The sequence below is a fragment of the Drosophila melanogaster genome, chromosome 2L (genome assembly GCF_000001215.4).
Source record: "Drosophila melanogaster chromosome 2L".
Taxonomy (NCBI): Eukaryota; Metazoa; Arthropoda; class Insecta; order Diptera; family Drosophilidae; genus Drosophila; species Drosophila melanogaster.
Window position 1 is genome coordinate 6,053,914 of NT_033779.5, and position 17,035 is coordinate 6,070,948.

Consider the following 17,035-nt stretch of genomic DNA (forward strand, 5'->3'; position numbering starts at 1 on the left):
ATTAAAGCTACTTATAGCTGGCACACATATTTCCTATCGAGCAGGAAACTTTATGGAGGTTTGACTGTAGAGCGGCGAATCTAAGAACAAATTGGAATCAAGGATTAGCCGCACTGGGGTAGCTGTAGGTCAGTCCGCCAAGGGATGTTTGGCGGTATACCCCGATTTCTGACCTGTGCCGACTGAGTTCCCAGGCCCAGTCCCAGTCCCAGCCTTGAGTCCTCAGTCCTGATGTCCTGCCGATTGAAAGCGAAAGTCAGAGTGCGGAAAGCTCCGGCGCAAAGCTCTCTCTCTCACTCTCTCGCCGAGTCTCTCTGCTCTCTCGCGCGCGAGGACTCTTGACTTCGGAGTGCGACTTTGCGGCCGGAGCTCCGGCGGATTTTTCCCTGACACAGTCTTCCGCCGTGGTCCTGTCGAGTAATGTGCGCCGCTGAGGAACAATCCCTGCACGTCGCGCCTTGAGTTTCATTTTACCTTTTTTTCGCCCCCACCCCACCCGACACTCATACATACAAACACCGACCGCACACTCGCACACAGACACACACACACACGCGCACATTTGACAATATCAACAAAATAGTTCGAGGAGTTTTTAAAGCGTTTTTTACAAGTGTACGGCGATTCATTCTGCACACGAAATACATATTTGCTAAATTAAATATATTGAAAAGGCGGCACAGCAACGATCTAACTGTAAATTACAGTGCCTTCCATACAAAGAAAGCGCCGCAGAACAACATCGAGCAGCAGCAGGATCAGCAACAAATGCCTCAACACACTTCGTTAAGGATAACACGGTAGGACATTACGTATACGCAGTGGGGGAATCCTTGTTTATGCACATGTATATATGTGTGCATGTATAGGTTTGTTTGCGAGCGTATGTGTGTGCGTGTGTGCAACATTATTTTTCGCTGTTGTTCCACTAGTTATGGTGTCCTTTTTTCGGATGTGGGTGTGTGATTGCGTTGCCAGCGACCATCGCCTGCGAAACTAATTAGAAAGTGTCCTGCCCGAAATCCATTCACCAAATGGAGCCTAAAATTAAGGAGGGAATTTCATTTAAAAAAAAAGGACTATAAATTCCTTGTATAATTATTTCTCATCGCGCAGATACAAAGACTTGTTTGCTGGCCATTGTGGCGGTCACGAATAGGCCAACGAACAAGAAGCCTGGACAAGGACCCCCGGCATCCCCGACCATACCCATCCGTCCGTCCGCCTAATACGAATATAAAAGCTGCTGAAATCAATAAAGACAGACAAAAAGCTACGGGCTGGCTGACGTTAAAGCCAAAGGAAAAGAAAGGCAGGCAGGGCGCAGGGATGTGGATGTGGCTGTGTATCCTGCGCCTCGGCCAAGACAGGACTACCGCCCCCCAAACCACGGCTGTGTGTATATCGTATCTGCTTGTGGCACATTAAGTCACCTGTGGCGGACACTTTTCATATCGGCAGCAACAACAATGGCAAATCTCGTCATCATCGCTTTCTCTCGCTCACCTACCTCATTGGCTCTCCTGGCGGGCACATCCTTGTGCCCCATAATCCAGCTCCTACCCTCTTTCATCCTGGCTTTTGTCACCTTTTGAGCTTGTTGCTGACGTTTGAGTGACGCAAATTAATACATACACAATTCGTTTAGTTCTGGGATCGCCGCAATCCGCTTGCCAGCAAAAGTAGAGAAAGAGAGTAGCCCCAAGTCGAGAGCCTTCAGAATCACCGCCTGTCTATCCAAAAAGGCGTCAGCAGTCGAATATGCTAATTTGTGACTTGCAAAATTATTCCGCCCGATTTGCTCCACCACCGAATTATTTTTGTGGGGGCGTGACTTCAATATAAACAAAGATCAACACAGAAATGCTCAAGGAATCCATAAATCCATCGAGTCAGATGTGAAGAGGGTTCAAAAAACGAGTTAAGTTAAGACCATGCTCTTTAAACATACATATATCAAGTGTATGCAGATTGATGCTTTTCTCTCGGTGTATCGTTTATAGCAAAATATGTCTGTTGTCATTAAAGGTGAAGAGTGTGTTTTTGGGGCTTCAACTGCAGGTGCTGTCCTTTAAATATCAACAAGGACGAGCAAGGACTTGTTTGTTCGGCTTTCTCGCGCAATTAAGCGAAAACTTTCCCAGACATGCTTCCTCGATGGGGCTTAACGTCAGCGGAGCAGCGATGTCAGTGGCAGCCATCATCTGAACCGAATGACAGTGGAGGTCGCTAGAAAAGGGGTTCCATTTCCACTAGTTTATACTACCGAACTGATACTTAAATCAAGGCAGTTAAAAATTTAATATGAAACCGGAAATGGCTTCAACATCTCGTTAACGCTCTGCCCAATTCTACAGTCATCCGATTTTAATGAAGCAAAATTTACTGCCATGCCATGCAAGAGATATGAATCACCGCATGGGAATAGCCCACAAAGGACCCTTACCCCATGCACTCTATCATGAACACCGCACACACTTTTAATCTGCGACTAATTGCTGCTCCGTATTGAATTGATTTCGGTTGCCCCAAAGTGCCACATTCCAAATCTCCGTTGATTGGGGAAATCCCCGAAAAACATTCGAACCATTCGTCCCTGGCGAGCACAGAAACAGCGTCTCTGATTCTGGCAGGAATTGGAGGGCATAGGGCGGACCTTGTGGCGGTTTGTCGAGTGCACAAAGTGCAAGGTTGCGTGGCCATTCATTTCGCAGCCGATGGGTGGAAGTGGGCAGCGGTGGGTGGCGCCCGGAAGGAAGAGCATCAGTAATCTCTAAGTGCGCCTTGTTCGCATTCGTACTCGTGCCAGCATTGCATAAGTGTCAGTGTCAACGGGGCGGGGATGTGGTTGTGCTTGGTGGTTATGTGGGTGTTTGTGTGGTAGTAGTGTCCTTGTTGGCAGACAAAAAGACTGATGATGATGGCATTTTGTTACTTTGCTACCTTCCTTTGTCGCCCGTCGCACGGCAGCTCCTTTAGTATGAAATGAGGCGACCAGGCAAGCGCCTCGTCATCGAAGATCACCCAAACAGAGTACGGACCAGGACACGGCAACTCGCACAGGCACAGGAACAGGTGCAGGCACAACAACTGGCAGGAGCATCGGTGTCGGCAAGGGATACTGGCGCGGGATCGAAAGCATGAACAGGGACAATCTGCAGCAGTGGTGGGAGAACTCGTATCGGCGCCAACATCCAGAGCCCACCGATGACCTCGGCCTGGACTCCGCGGAGCTGCATCTCGCCCTCCAGGAGCCCAACCAGCTGCCCGCGGACTACGACTATGGCAACTTTAGTCTAGGCAATCCGTATGACGTGGACTCAGAGCACTCCATTTCCCCGCTGACGCTGCTCCTGCTCGCTGTTAGCTATGGCCTGGTGGTTTTCGGCGGCGTCGTGGGCAACTCCACGCTCGTTCTGACCCTCTGCTCCGCCTCTTCGGTGCGTTTGCGTAACCCGCTGCTGCTGGCCGTCTGCATTGCCGATCTCCTGGTCACCGGCATCTCCGCTCCGGTCACGCTCCTCAATCTCGCGATGAACCGGAGGACGCGATCGCTGCCCCTTGTGCTGTGCAAGGTCATACACTACGTACAGGTGAGTGGGTCAATCAAACAAGCTTAAGTTAGCCAAGTAACTAAGTTAACCCCACGCTATTCAGGTCATGCCCGTTTCGGCCAGCACTATTTCGTTTTTCATGCTCTCCCTTGACCGCTACGCCACAGTAAAGCATCCGCGATTGGCGCAGCTTCGCCAGCGGCGCTACTTGCACGTCTCCCTGGCGCTGCTATCCTGGCTCGCCTCTGCCGCCATCAGCACTCCCTTTCTGTTTGCCTACAAAATCATCGCCAAGTCGATGGTGGTCAAGGGCGGTGGGGCGGCGAACACCACGCCAAACCCGGTCAGCATCAGCTGCACCTCCGACCTGGGCGCCAACGCCATGTTCATGTCCTTCATCATCTTCCACACCATCGCCGTGTTCGTGTTGCCTGGCATTGGTGTGCTACTCAACCACTACGGCGTCCGACGCAAGCTCTGCGCCCTGTCGCTAACGGCTCGAGCTGCCCATGGAGAGCTGCCGCTGCCCATTCCCATCCTGCGACGCCAGACCCACATGGTCATTGTGACGGGCTGCCCCAACGCCCAGCAAGCGGCCTGTGGTGGGGGCACCACGGCGGACGACACCTCGAACGGGAACGGCACGGGCACCGGTGGCGGTCCCATGGCCGTCAGTCCGGGCGACATACAGCTTCACACACTGCAGCCGCGCCAGCCAGGCTCTGCCGGATCGGCCCTCGAACCGGGCTCCTACCGCTCTAGCAATCCCATATCACCCAGGTAAGTCATAAATATTGTGAAGTTATCAGCAAAATCGTTGTAAACAGGATGTATGCTTGATGTAGTCAAAAGCTATTAGTTTATGTTAATCATACGCCCCGTTGACTTTGGTCAGAATATATTTCATCGAATGGCAGTACGTCATTTGGTATAAGTTAACTAACTTGCAAACCCACTTAGGGCCATGAGGGAGATTCGCGCCCACTCGCAGCGCCAGCGCATCAACCGAGCAGGCAGGGGACCAGCGACACCCGGCATCCCACTGCCCCAAACCTCCACGCTGCGGTCGCGAAGGCACCTGGCTAACATGCTCATCGCCTCGGCCGTGATCTTCATTGCCTGCTGGGCACCGCACGTCTTCTGCATCTTCTACAAGAACTTCGGCAACAATCAGCAGTGCAGCCAGACCTCTGTTTACTTCAGCCTTCTGCTAGGTAAGTCTGAATTGGCAATCATTCCCAATCCGAATCCGAGTCCGAATTGGAACTGACTAGTTGATCGCGTTGCAGGCTACTTCTACTCGGCCATCAGTCCGGTGATCTACTGGGCGCTCAACCACAATTCGCTTCGACAATCTCCCTGCGCGCCCATCATCCGCCTGCGCTCCATGCAGAACTTCCTGAGGTCGCGCTTCCGGACGCACACCGCCCCGCCGCCTCCCTCGTCCACCAACGAGGCGGCACTGGGGGCATTCAACCCCAAGCTGATCAAGCTAACACCGAAACAGTATAGAGCTCAGGCCTCTTCGCATTATCTCTACTAGTGTGATACTAAGCTAAACTTGATATACATATATACACATTTATATACACGCATATATAGTATATTTTTTACCTACGACCCCACCCCCCCCCTGACCCGTCGATGCCCTCTTAGTACCCTCTAGTATCGAACTCCGAACCCGAACTTTGACCCAACCGAACGAAACTATCTAGATGTTTTTCAAAAGCTCTACGCAACAATTGCATAATACGAAAGATACATGCTACATATACACATATATAGAGTACATACTACCTTGCATAGCAGTGTTAGTCGACGCTTATTTACACGATGTTGTGCGCCTGAAGCTATGCAATAAGGACACCGGAGTCCTGCCGCAACTCTTGCCTATAACGAGGATAGCACTGGTAACGAAAGCAAGAAAAAAAAAAGGAAAAAAAATACAAAAATAACGAAACCCTTCTAGTGACTTGTTCGAATTGTTGTTTAGTCTTTTAAGCTGAAATATTGTACTATGTTCCTTCTCATAGATAAGCAATAAGTGAACGCTTTAAGCCAAGTTAAACAAACGGAAAACGAATCAAACTAAACTAAAACTCGATCTAAAACTTTTAAACGATTTAAACGTAAACTCGAAAGCATACCTAACGAAACATTAATAATTATATACATACGCGACTACATACAAATAACAACTAACAAGTGAAAACTAAAAACAAAAAATGAATGTAAATGTGAGCAAAAAAACAAAAGGATAACATTTAGTATTGTATACATATTCTTCGACTTAATTCTTTATACACTTTTTCTAACCATTTTTAATATCGTTCAGTAAACTGAACACGGTGTATAGGGCAATTCAAGCTGCTGGATATATTCGCGTTTCAGATGCCAGAGCCACCCAAAGGATCGGACTCTGGATCGGGTTTCATTTCACTCCATTCAGTGGCGACCGTTTCCTAATTTGCCAAACTTTTGTACATGCTCCGCTGCGAGCGACTCTCTCCTTACTCCACCTGGTTTTTCGTTCAATCCTTGGAGCATCTTGTTTAGAGCCATCTGAAGCAGCAGCTGCTATTACCGCCTTGGAATTAGTGGCTATAAACCTTAAGCTAACTTTAAATAACCATCGTTTTGTACTTTACAAATCGTCATCGAAAACAGAGAATCTATGAAAATACTATAAATATGCTATCTAGTACTTCCATTCATTGTTTTACTAACTTTTTCGATTGTCGGGTGGCCTATTTAATACTCTGCAGATGTGGAAATATATGTGAATGCTGGACTAAGTCGGCTTAATACTTACCGATTTAATAATCAGCATCCCAACTTATCGGTTACTATAATTATTATATCAGACTTGCCATCTGGCTTCAATGACTTGGTCGATCAGTGTTGCATTAATAATTCATAAGTGGATATTTAAATGACTTGAAATCATGGTGTTGCATAATGCTGACACGGCAAAATGTGGGAACCGAATGGTTCCCATGTTCTAAGCATAGAACTTTACAGCAGCAAATCAGTCGATCACCGTTCATATAAGCACAAAGTACAGGAATTCCTCGCAATGCTTTACAAATCTCTGCTGTTTTGCTTGGCGGCGGTTTTGTTCATTCCGGCGCATTCCGATGCCAAGGAGTATGTCCATCATACATCATTAAGCAATCACTATAATAGGCACTTATTTTCAGATATCAGTTCATCCCCGCTCGATGCGAGGAGCAGCCTGGAGTGGGTCAACAGATTGGCGGTCCCTTAAGCATATGCAGCTTTCCACCAGACTATGCGAAACCGGATTCAGAGGACATACAGGCCGTGATTAAACACATTAAGAGCTTGAAATTGAATTGAGTCACACAAAAATTAGGCTTATTGAAACGTTTAGAGAACTATACACTTTATAGGCATCAAGTCGCGCTCTGGTTAATGAAATCAATAAAATTAGCTATAACTTTGTATCTTAATTGCTGACGCGCTTTGCATGCAGTTGCATACGTTTCTCGATCTCGGGCCGGAAGTGACGAATGAGGCCCTGGACTGGCCAGGCGGCACCATCACCAAGCGCACAAATAGTGTGTCCCTCAATTTGTTTGGAAATCTCCCACAGCATATCGATCTCAGCGGGCTGGGCGTCACCCTTAACAAATCTACACCGAGAATGGAGATAGACAGTTAAATTTGTTTTAATTACATGTAAATTGCAGACTTACCGAGTCATGATTTTGTTCATCCAACCGATTCCCTCTCGGCATGGCGTGCACTGGCCACAGCTCTCATGCTTATAGAATGAAATTAGCCTGGCAATAGCCTTTATCACATCCGTCGACTTGTCCATTACGATGATAGCCGCAGTACCCAGCGAAGTCTGAGCGGCAATTAGGCCATCGAAGTCCATGATAACATCGTCGCAGACATTTTTGGGTATGATGGGGGTGGAAGAGCCGCCGGGAATGACGCCTAGCAGATTATCCCATCCACCAGTGACGCCTCCGCAGTGGCGCTCAATCAACTCCTTGAGTGGGATGGACATTTCCTCCTCCACAGTGCAGGGCCTGTTGACATGTCCCGAAATGTTGAAGAGCTTGGTGCCCGAGTTACGGGTGCGACCGAAGCTGGCGAACCATACACCGCCACGACGGCAAATGGTTGGTGCAACGGCCACGGTCTCCACATTGGTAACTGTGGTTGGGCAACCGAACACACCCACATCAGCTGGGAATGGCGGCTTCAAGCGTGGCTTTCCCTGCTTTCCTTCCAGCGATTCGATCAGAGCGGTCTCCTCGCCGCAAATGTAAGCTCCAGCGCCGCGGTGCATGAAGACGTCGAAGTCGTAGCCTGTTCCGCACGCATTCTTTCCAATCAGACCAGCCTGGTAGGCCTCGGCAATGGCCAGTTGCATGTTGGAAGCCTCGTTGTAGAACTCGCCACGAATGTAGATGTAGGCAGCCTGGGCGCCCATGGCGCGTCCGGCAATCAGACAGCCCTCCACCAGCTTGTGTGGATCGTGGCGCATGATCTCGCGATCCTTGCAGGTGCCAGGCTCTCCTGCAAAGGAATACCAAAATCAAATATTGGTCTTGGAACGCACGGACAATTCCTCACCCTCATCGGCATTCACCACCAAGTACTTGGGGCGTCCATCTCCGGGCTTGTTCATGAAGGACCACTTCATACCGCTGGGGAAGCCAGCTCCTCCACGTCCGCGCAGGCCGGACGTCTTGATCTCGTTAACGATCCAGTCTGCCCCCTTCAGCACAATCTCCTTGGTTTTGTACCAGTCGCCGCGCTTCAAAGCTCCCTTCAGCCTCCAGTCATGTCGTCCATAGAGGTTGGTGAAGATGCGATCTTCGTCCGCCAGCGGACCGAATTTGGTCTTCGTCTGTGGCGGAGGAGTGCCCGGAGGTGGGGCCTGGGTGCTCTGGAAGCGCTGCACATGCAGGCTGGCCGGCAAAGTCGCAACTGCAAGACACATTCAGAGTAGATCAATAAATTGCGCAGAACACTGGACACTTTTGTTTTGCTTTGCGCAAAAATTACATAATTTGATGGCATGGAAATTGTTTGTTTTTAAGGCATGGGGAGCTTATGGCAATGGCATGATCCTTACGAAACAAGCTAATGACACTGTTAGAAAACTGGTTTATGGTTAGGTGGCGTTTATTTACCAATCTGCGGCTTTGTTAACAAATTAAATCGCACAATTGCAGCCATTTTCGGGACAACTGACTGACAGCTGAAATGTGACGTTTGTACGCAGCGCTGCCAGATGGTCCGAATAATTAATAGTGCAGATTAATCAGGGGCTTTCGAGCACGTAATCAGCTGTAATTAATAAATTGTTTCATTTTAAACAATGAATTAAAAATGTCTTACTTATTAAACACAACGGAAACCATTAAAACCATTTTAAAATGTTTTGAGCCAATGTGATGTTTCTTTCACAACTAAGCAGCCCTGGTGTAAACGGGGCTCAAGTTCAAAGCCAAAATCAAAGCAACAGTAAATACGTCCACACTGTATACTCTACTATTTGTTTAGTTAGAAAAATGGCCCATAAGCAGAGCACGAACAATGAGACATCCAATGGCTCGACAACTGAAATAATTGACGAAACCGATGCCCGTGCTCAATTGGAATCGGGCCGGACCACACCCACTCTTCTGTTGCGCCTCGAACATCCGCGGAATGAACGCCGGGTGGCCTTTCACGCTGGGATCATCGACAACGAGCATTTGAATCGCAAGAAGTCCAAATGTAAGCATTGATTGTTTCATCGAAGGACCAGACTGATTTCCTCCCATTTCAGGCTGCTGCATTTACAAAAAACCTCTCGCGTTCGGCGAGAGCTCCTCTGAGGATGACGAAGACTGTGAGCACTGCTTTGGACATCCGGAAAAGCGTCAGAGAAACGCAAAACACAATCACAATCACGGGGACAAACCATGCACGGAGGCGTCGCATCCGGAAGGACCTTCGACATCAACGCAGGCCGCGCACATCAGTCAACCGCCAGCCGAGCCTGTTGAATCGAAGACCGATCCAAAACCACCTACCCCAGGTGTTGACTTTGAGCAGACGGGCAGCTCGTAGAATGTATATATATAATTATAAACGTTAACAACATGGAACCAACTAGCAAGCACTCAGATCTACAAAGACGGTGTTTTTAGGCAGTAAGAACCACTTGGGGATTTGAAATCGTATGCAGTCATTAGTTTTTCGGCTTCAACTCAAAGGATTCGCTGACGTTAATGGGGATATTGAACTCCTTTGCCTTTGCTCGTGATCGCCAGACCTAAGGAAACATGGATGCTTAAAACTGCAAGATTGGAGAAGTCTTACATCATACCTTAATTGTGTAGTCGTCGCTGGTGGTGACCAGCATCTCCGAGTCGCGAGGATTGAAGGCCACACTGTTAACCACATCCGAGTGCTTAAACTTTGCTAGGCTGATGCCGTAGTACCTATCCCACAGGTAGGCATGTTGATCTTCCGCTCCACTGGCCACGTACTCCTCGCAAACATCAAGGAAGATAAAGAAGCACTCCGCGCTGGGAGTGTAGGCCTTGTGGGCGCGCAGCATGTTGCCCACCCGCTTGAGAGTCATTAGGTCAATTACGTGGATGTCAATCTCTTGAGCAATTGGTGGCGGCTCCAGAGGGTTGGTGATCACGTAGTTCTTTGGCCAGGGACGTGTGTTGACGTACAAGTAGCGGTGGTCCGGGCTCAGTGCCATGCCAATAATATGTCCGTGCAAGTCAATTACCTTGTCCACCTTGTCGAATCTATCCTTGACTGACTCATAATCCCACCAGTCTGGATCAGTCCGCGGGGTCTGCTGCTGTTGCTGTTCGGCAGCGCGCTTTGCAGCTATTCTTTCTTTAAGACTTGGCCCAGGATCAAGCTTTTTGGGAAAGAACACGTTGCGTATGCGCTTGAATCCAATTTGGTGAGGCGTGAAGGTGGTGGAGCCCGTTGAAAAAATTAGATATTTGGGTATACTGTTCTCCATTTCGTCGTATTCCTCTTGTACGTCCATAGAGTCGTACTCCTCGTCGTCGTCATCGTTCGATTCATTAGTGGTGGCCACTGCTGTCCTGTATTCATCTAAGTAGTGAATGGTGGCATCGCCGAGTCTCGCTCTAGAACGGCGCTCACTGATGTCCGGCAAGTAGTTTTCTTCGGGTGTTGAGCTTCTTGTGCGTAGTATGCTGGCAGCGTGGGACACTGGATTGCCACTGGCCTGCGAGGTAGATCCCTGATCTCCAGTGGGTGGCGAGAGCACTGAGCTGTGACTTTCTTGGTCGGCAGTAGTGGCCAGGGGATCGTTACTCTCGTCCAGCCATGGACACCTGGCCACCATTATAGCTCGAACCGAACTAGCATTTCGGTTGTAAAACTTATATAGCTGGCTCATGATCGGCACATGCTCCGAGTCAATTTCTTGGTTGGCCTTGTTCAGCCACAGAACCGAGGTGCTCACCAAGTGCGCCAGCCAGTGCAGGTCGCCTGAGATCAGATATTGGTCACTGAACCAGGTGCCAAAGATGTCATACGGACGATTTACCACCCGGCAGCGTAGGTGTGACTCTGTTGCTCCCAAATAGAATACAGCAATCTCCCCGGAAGTGGATTGGGGCGAACCAAAGTGAACACCGGAGACGAGAAGCAAGGTGTCGCTTTGATTGAACTGCGAGTATTGGGAGTACTTCCAGCTGAACTGCTTCATGTTGTGCGCATACTTCTCCGAACACGGATGCTGGGCGTTCCAGATCTGCAAAGAGAAGTTATTAGTATCGTTCCGTTAAGGCACCAGGGTGCACTCACTATCACATATCCGTCCTTGGAGCAGGTGGCAAACATTTCCCCGTTGTGGGCAAAGCTTACATGCAGCACTTGGTGCGTGTGGCCGTGGTTGTTCTCCACAGTGGGCTCCAGTCGCTGTGCCTGGACAAAGGGTATGTGCATGGACAGGCGCTTGTACTCCGCTCGCCAGCTTTCGGACCCCGGCTTGAGCGGAATGCTCGGAGAGGCTTTGAAGTGCTCCTGGAACTTGTGGCGCCACAATAAGTCGTCCTTGGCGATGCTGTGCCACCGCACACAGCAGCGACTCGCCCTCAGCAGATCGGGCACACTCAGGCGCTCAAAGATCATCAAGAGCGCTGGCTCCGGCAGGGCCCACCACCCAAACAAATCTTGGCCAGAGGAGCCCTCATCGCGTTCCTCCTCCTCCGATTGTTCCACCAGTCTCTCCTTTCCCAGTCGGGCCTTCTTGAAGGTCACTTCCATGGGGATAGAGAAGCTAGATCTTCGTCTTTTTCGAGCAAGTTACGGCCAAACTGATGTTTCGCCGTCAGTGTGCCCTTGGGTAATAACTGGTTTAGCTTGCCTTGTTTCCGCGGCTTCGCGATTAAAGATAACTTTCCCCCTTATTGTTATTGTTTGCGGAGGCCAACGGAACAGCTGTTGCAAGAACTCGACCACTCTCACTCGCTTGGTTATCGATATCAGGCAAATGTTATCGAAAAGCAAGTGGTCTTGCAATCAAATTGAAAACTCGATTCGAAGATTCCCAGTAGTAAGTTGGCTCAAAATTTATCTTTGGCAGTTGCAGTAGTTCAAAAATTAAGTTAACAATATAATCAGATTGAGTACTGTTACCAAGATATCGAAATAAAAAATTTTAAATATATGTATCGTCAATATACCCTTGTTTTTAAGCAGTGCTGAGTATGCATGTTATGTAGACGCGACAATGAAATATGTAAGGTTCTTAAAATATTCTACCCACAGAACTAAAAATGCCGGCATGTCTGCGCTCACTTAGCCCCCGATGGTGAGTTTACTCATATACTAAGATGATCATGGCCACCACGCTTCTGATTCCTTCAGCTTCCAGCAGCTACTTCGCCCACTGGGTCGACATCTGGGCTCGTACAGCAAGGCGGTGGTTATTGCGGCTGCCGTTAGGACACCGAGTGCTCCCTTTCGGGCGGAGGAGCAGCGACTGGCGGGCCTGGTGGTGGATGAACTAGTCAAACGCACCAGCGTGCCGCGCGAGGAGTACAACAAACTTATTGTTTGCTCCTCCCTCAAGACGCCCGCTCCAGAGTGCAGGGAGCGGCTTTCCAGCGTGGCCCAAGAGTTGGGCCTCAAGTGTGAGACCCTCGCCCTGCAGGACGACGTCTGCTCCATCAGCGGTCTGCAGATGACGCTGGACTGCCTGGAGCGCGGCGAAGACCAGTGCATCATTACGGGCGACACTCGCTGTCAGGTTGTTCAGCCGGAGCACGGCGTTCTGTCCAACGAGCTTATGACCGTGCAGCAGCCCCAAACTCGCAAGCGAGCTGGAACTGAACTGGCCACCGAGCCAGAGTTGACGCCCACGCTAGGTGCCGCTGCTTTGGCCTGGACTACTATGCAGACAGCACAGCGTCTGAACCTGCAACCGCTCGCCCTGCTACGAGAGTTCGCTGTAGAGCAGGATCACGAGCAGGCTATGTTCCGTCTGGATGGTAGGGAACCCGTGACGCCCAGTGATATCTACACCTGGAACATGGTCACAGGCACACAAAAGGGTATACCTGAAAGCATACTTGGCGATCTACATGCCAACCGCCTGTGCACGCATGACTTCAAACAAATCACAGCCAGCCACCTGCTAACGCATCTAGTCCATTCCCTTCCTGCAGGCGGACTGGGTTGCGCTTTTATGGGCACGACGGATGGCCGTTCCATGGCCATGGTACTTGAGAAGCTGTGAGTTTTGATCTCGGTTATGCCTGCTTCTACTAACACAAATCATCTTGCAGGGTGCCAAGCATTGATCAGGTGGAGGGCCTTCCGTTGCTCACTTTGTATACCAGGGAGCCCTGTCCACTGTGCGACGACCTTGTAGAGCAGTTGGAACAGGGCTTTGCAGGTCAATACCGTCTGGAGAAGGTTTACATCGACCGAAAGGAAAACGTTAGGTTCCTCCGCCTCTTCAGGCACGACATTCCCGTTCTGTTCTTCAACGGCCAGTTCCTATGCATGCACCGGCTAAACGAGGAAGCACTAAGAGAGCGGCTGGAGGCGCTAAACTAGTCCGATAATCGTTGGAAAAATCGTAAACAAACAAAATTCAATTCAGTTCAAGAAAATTCATAACTCAAGCTCTACTCTACTTGTTTATGATTAATATGGGGCATGCATATTGCGCAGAGTTTTTATTAAGTACAGTGTGTTTTTCATACTATAATCCTTGAAATTTATATTTTGCTCTGCATGGCTATTATAACCGGAAGAAGTTTAAAACATTTCGCCCATGGGTTTGATAGTGATTTCATGTACCTGAAGGTGGTTAGTTAAATTGGTCATAAGTTAATACATAATAGTGATTATGCTCACCTGAACATGAGGCGGAGTTCGCAGAGCATACATCACTGCGTCCGCAATGTTCGCTGGTTCGAGTCTGGCCATGTCTTTGACGTAAAAATGGATCTCTTCCGGGAAGATGTTCGTGTTCACCGCACCAGGACAGATGCCAGTAACCCGGATTTTGTTCGAGTGCAGCTGAAATTCCTGCCGATATGTCTCTGTGATGGCGGTGATGGCAAACTTGGTGGCCGGATATATATTGAACGATGGCAAAACGTCGATGAAGTTGAGCACCTGATGTCCGGCTATGCTGTTGATGATGAGAACGTGACCTTCGCCACCTCGCCGTTTCATGTTATTGAACGCCTCGCGGGTACACCAAATCACGCCCATTACGTTGGTGTCTATGACCTCCTTAAGCTTCTGCGTATTGCTCGGGGTGACCAGTTCCGTCTCGCGAGTAATGCCAGCATTGTTCAGCAGCACGTCGGCGCCCTCCAGCTCCCGTTCGATCCAGTCAAAAGAGCTCTGCACCTGATCTTCCTTGGAGACGTCGCAGCGCCGCGGTATGAAGTTCGCCTGCAGCTCCCGGGGCAGACTCTCCCTGAGCTCTTTCAACTTGGCCTCCCGACGTGCCAGGCCCACCACCCGTAGTCCAGCGCCGATCATGGCCCGAGCACAAGCGGCGCCTATGCCTCCGCTGGCTCCTGTTACCACAGCCAGTTTGTTCTGCCACCGCTCCATGCCGTCTTGTGAATGAGGAGCTGATGCAAGTAAGAAGCCCGCATCGGAAACTCGGGAGCAGTTTCATGGCTTCTTGGTTCGCAATTGAGGTTAATCTCCAACGGTCAAATGTTGTTGTCAGGTTGTAGATATATATATTAAAAGAAGATTCAACAATTTGGGTCAGGATTATACGCACTTAAGGTTAGGCTATCCTTTTATTCTTAAATTGACCTAAAGAAAATGTATTAAGGAACTGCGAGACTTTAAATATAAAATAAAATAGCTCAAATGTATATATTTTTTTAAGATTGTGTACTTTTTAAATTTGAATAAAAATTTTATAAGCGATAACATAAAAATTAATATTTGTACTTGGTAGTGACCAGTGACCACATTTTAAAGAAAAATTCAATTTGCATATTTATTCAAAGTCTTGAAATCGGTTTGAATTTACACTTGCCGGCAAATTGGTTATCGATAGTGCAGGGCGTACTCATCGATATTTTCAGGCCAGCAGGAGTCAGATATAACTGCCATCACTAATAAAGTAGAAAAAAAAAACCATAAGCTTACCGCAGGTGTTGCAATTTTCAGTGAATTCGCAGCAAAGCCAAGCAATTTGCATTCAATCATCTGTGAAGGAAAAGCTATCACACAAAATGGCACAAATGGACATCGAATTGAAGAAGGTGAGCGGAAGGCAAGTTGCCAAAAAGGCCGACTGCCGACGGAGAGCGCGTGCTCTTCCAAAGAACTTAGTCATAGACGATTCCTTTTGCACGCAGGCCTTCACCGAGATGCAGATCAATAAGCTGGAGACGACCAAGAAGATCCACATGATCGACATGAAGTGCGACATGGTCAAGACAGGCAAACAAAAGTACCAGCTGACAGAAAAGGGCACCAGCAGCTTGGCCGACGACACAAGGTACATAACTAGAATCACAATTAATCATCTCCAGGTGTTCAGGTGGCTAATTGAACTGTTTCCCTATAGAGTTTACCAGTCCGTGGGTCGCATGTTCCTGCTTACCGATGTACAGAATATGCGCGAGGACCTGAAGGCTAGGCAGGAGAAATGCGACAAAGCGATAGAACTGCTGGAGAAGAAGAAGGAGTTCTTGCAGAAGTCCCTTAAGAGCCAGGAAGACGGTCTGCGCGAGTTGGTGCAGCAGCGCAAGGAAGCCGATCAGACTGCGAAATAGACTACAACTCCAAACTGGCATTTATCCCTCAACGCAATTGCTTATTTATTTTCAATATACTCGTCTAAATTGAAGTTGGCGTAGCTGACAAACTTGTTGCCCAGATTGCGTTCGTGTTCCGGGCGGAAGCTGCACTTGAGGACGGGCAGGCGAGCGGTTAGCCAGGGCTCCACCACCTCACCGGAGCACAGGATTACCTTGCTCTCCTTCTGGTTTCGTTGCAGCCTAGTGATTATTTCACACGTTTTGGCGATGCACTCCTGGGACAGGAAGGGCGGGTCGGCCACGATGAGGTCATATTGCTGGTGGTGCTCTTTGAGGTAGTCCGGGTTGCTCCCTACGCAGTTCAAGTCGTAGTGCACAAAATCTGTGCCATAGGCCTCGAAACGCTTGTCGAACTCGAATATGTGCACTACAAGATAGAATGATGACAATTCATTCATAATCGTTTCACATGTCCACTTACCTGTGTCATGTATCTCCCTGATGTCCTTGTAGAGCGATGGGCAGGAGAGCAGTGCTATACTAAAGTCACCCGAATCCTCCGTGCGCTCCGCCAGAAGCTTACGCACAACATCACGCAATGCGTGCTTGGTTTCCGTGCTGTACCAGAACTGACTCAATTGCTGCAAGCGAAGAGAGTTTCACCATAAGTTTCTAAGGTATGTGCAGGTGCTCTTGCCCAATCCTCCTCGAACTGGGCATCCTTGCCGGTCTTGTTGGCGATTTGATTCTCCTCCTCGGCTTCGCGTTTTGATCTCTCCAACAGAAATTCGTTTAAAATGGCCAAAGTGTCGGCGGGCAGCGAGATGTCGTCGTCCATAATTAATTATTTGCCACTAAATGAATCTTAGAGCATTCAAATCAAAATAAACCAAAATGTGCGTTTGAAGATTAGAGGTGCGAAATTAGCGATACAAATGAGAACTTATTGGGGGGATTCCAGGCCTTGGCGCTGTTTTCAAATTGTAAATTATTAGAAACTTAGGCCAACTGCGATATTGAAATTATACTTTCAAAATAATATGCACTTTAACCGTATGCAAATCGATTACCAATTTTAATTTATTTTAAGTTATTTTATTAATACAACTAGCTCCAGAAACCTGTATCGTAACTTTTATTTGACAACACATTTTCAAACTGTACTGAATATTTAGGCGTTTAATCGACAACTAAAAC

The 17,035-nt window shown here is 48.6% G+C and overlaps 9 protein-coding genes across 16 annotated transcripts; 5 read left to right on the forward strand and 4 right to left on the reverse strand.

Moving 5' to 3' along the window:
- The first annotated feature begins 388 nt into the window (after positions 1-388).
- Positions 389-6,256, forward strand: CG13995 (uncharacterized protein). Its single transcript, NM_135142.2, has 5 exons — positions 389-800; positions 2,971-3,593; positions 3,658-4,334; positions 4,515-4,768; positions 4,844-6,256. The coding sequence occupies exons 2-5, from the start codon at positions 3,141-3,143 to the stop codon at positions 5,095-5,097; spliced, it is 1,638 nt and encodes a 545-aa protein (NP_608986.1). The 5' UTR covers positions 389-800; positions 2,971-3,140; the 3' UTR covers positions 5,098-6,256.
- A 340-nt stretch (positions 6,257-6,596) lies between these two features.
- Positions 6,597-7,025, forward strand: CG34180 (uncharacterized protein). Its single transcript, NM_001103626.3, has 2 exons — positions 6,597-6,701; positions 6,755-7,025. Exons 1-2 carry the CDS (start codon positions 6,631-6,633, stop codon positions 6,912-6,914), a joined length of 231 nt encoding a protein of 76 aa, NP_001097096.1. The 5' UTR covers positions 6,597-6,630; the 3' UTR covers positions 6,915-7,025.
- On the reverse strand, positions 6,929-8,844 carry ND-51 (NADH dehydrogenase (ubiquinone) 51 kDa subunit). 2 transcript variants are annotated; one of them, NM_135143.3, is made up of 4 exons: positions 8,729-8,844; positions 8,166-8,522; positions 7,274-8,108; positions 6,929-7,210 (listed from the first exon to the last, which is right to left on the reverse strand). In NM_135143.3, exons 1-4 carry the CDS (start codon positions 8,772-8,774, stop codon positions 7,024-7,026), a joined length of 1,425 nt encoding a protein of 474 aa, NP_608987.1. In that variant the 5' UTR covers positions 8,775-8,844; the 3' UTR covers positions 6,929-7,023. The 2 variants fall into 2 exon arrangements, with proteins under 2 accessions (NP_608987.1, NP_001285657.1); NM_001298728.1 differs by having other exon boundaries at positions 8,729-8,807.
- A 231-nt stretch (positions 8,845-9,075) lies between these two features.
- On the forward strand, positions 9,076-9,758 carry CG13994 (uncharacterized protein). Of its 2 annotated transcripts, none has more exons than NM_135144.3 (2): positions 9,076-9,317; positions 9,370-9,758. In NM_135144.3, exons 1-2 carry the CDS (start codon positions 9,110-9,112, stop codon positions 9,651-9,653), a joined length of 492 nt encoding a protein of 163 aa, NP_608988.1. In that variant the 5' UTR covers positions 9,076-9,109; the 3' UTR covers positions 9,654-9,758. The 2 variants fall into 2 exon arrangements, with proteins under 2 accessions (NP_608988.1, NP_001285658.1); NM_001298729.1 differs by having other exon boundaries at positions 9,370-9,716.
- Fbw5 (F-box and WD repeat domain containing 5) lies at positions 9,649-12,040 on the reverse strand. Its single transcript, NM_135145.2, has 3 exons — positions 11,391-12,040; positions 9,913-11,337; positions 9,649-9,858 (listed from the first exon to the last, which is right to left on the reverse strand). The coding sequence occupies exons 1-3, from the start codon at positions 11,850-11,852 to the stop codon at positions 9,775-9,777; spliced, it is 1,971 nt and encodes a 656-aa protein (NP_608989.1). The 5' UTR covers positions 11,853-12,040; the 3' UTR covers positions 9,649-9,774.
- Positions 12,041-12,083: 43 nt separating this feature from the next.
- CG9147 (uncharacterized protein) lies at positions 12,084-13,722 on the forward strand. 4 transcript variants are annotated; one of them, NM_001298731.1, is made up of 4 exons: positions 12,084-12,141; positions 12,311-12,399; positions 12,456-13,322; positions 13,376-13,722. In NM_001298731.1, the coding sequence occupies exons 2-4, from the start codon at positions 12,365-12,367 to the stop codon at positions 13,647-13,649; spliced, it is 1,176 nt and encodes a 391-aa protein (NP_001285660.1). In that variant the 5' UTR covers positions 12,084-12,141; positions 12,311-12,364; the 3' UTR covers positions 13,650-13,722. The 4 variants fall into 4 exon arrangements, with proteins under 4 accessions (NP_001285660.1, NP_001285659.1, NP_608990.1 ...); NM_001298730.1 differs by having other exon boundaries at positions 12,357-12,399; NM_135146.4 differs by lacking the exon at positions 12,084-12,141 and adding an exon at positions 12,174-12,293 and having other exon boundaries at positions 12,357-12,399.
- Positions 13,723-13,754: 32 nt separating this feature from the next.
- Positions 13,755-14,681, reverse strand: CG9150 (uncharacterized protein). Its single transcript, NM_135147.3, has 2 exons — positions 13,953-14,681; positions 13,755-13,895 (listed from the first exon to the last, which is right to left on the reverse strand). Exons 1-2 carry the CDS (start codon positions 14,664-14,666, stop codon positions 13,854-13,856), a joined length of 756 nt encoding a protein of 251 aa, NP_608991.2. The 5' UTR covers positions 14,667-14,681; the 3' UTR covers positions 13,755-13,853.
- Positions 14,682-15,165: 484 nt separating this feature from the next.
- On the forward strand, positions 15,166-15,925 carry Pfdn1 (Prefoldin 1). Of its 2 annotated transcripts, none has more exons than NM_135148.3 (3): positions 15,166-15,337; positions 15,434-15,576; positions 15,646-15,925. In NM_135148.3, the coding sequence occupies exons 1-3, from the start codon at positions 15,308-15,310 to the stop codon at positions 15,851-15,853; spliced, it is 381 nt and encodes a 126-aa protein (NP_608992.1). In that variant the 5' UTR covers positions 15,166-15,307; the 3' UTR covers positions 15,854-15,925. The 2 variants fall into 2 exon arrangements, with proteins under 2 accessions (NP_608992.1, NP_001285661.1); NM_001298732.1 differs by having other exon boundaries at positions 15,186-15,337.
- CG9154 (uncharacterized protein) lies at positions 15,877-16,773 on the reverse strand. 2 transcript variants are annotated; one of them, NM_001298733.1, is made up of 3 exons: positions 16,536-16,773; positions 16,320-16,479; positions 15,877-16,265 (listed from the first exon to the last, which is right to left on the reverse strand). In NM_001298733.1, the coding sequence occupies exons 1-3, from the start codon at positions 16,674-16,676 to the stop codon at positions 15,895-15,897; spliced, it is 672 nt and encodes a 223-aa protein (NP_001285662.1). In that variant the 5' UTR covers positions 16,677-16,773; the 3' UTR covers positions 15,877-15,894. The 2 variants fall into 2 exon arrangements, with proteins under 2 accessions (NP_001285662.1, NP_608993.2); NM_135149.3 differs by having other exon boundaries at positions 16,536-16,733.
- Positions 16,774-17,035: the final 262 nt, after the last annotated feature.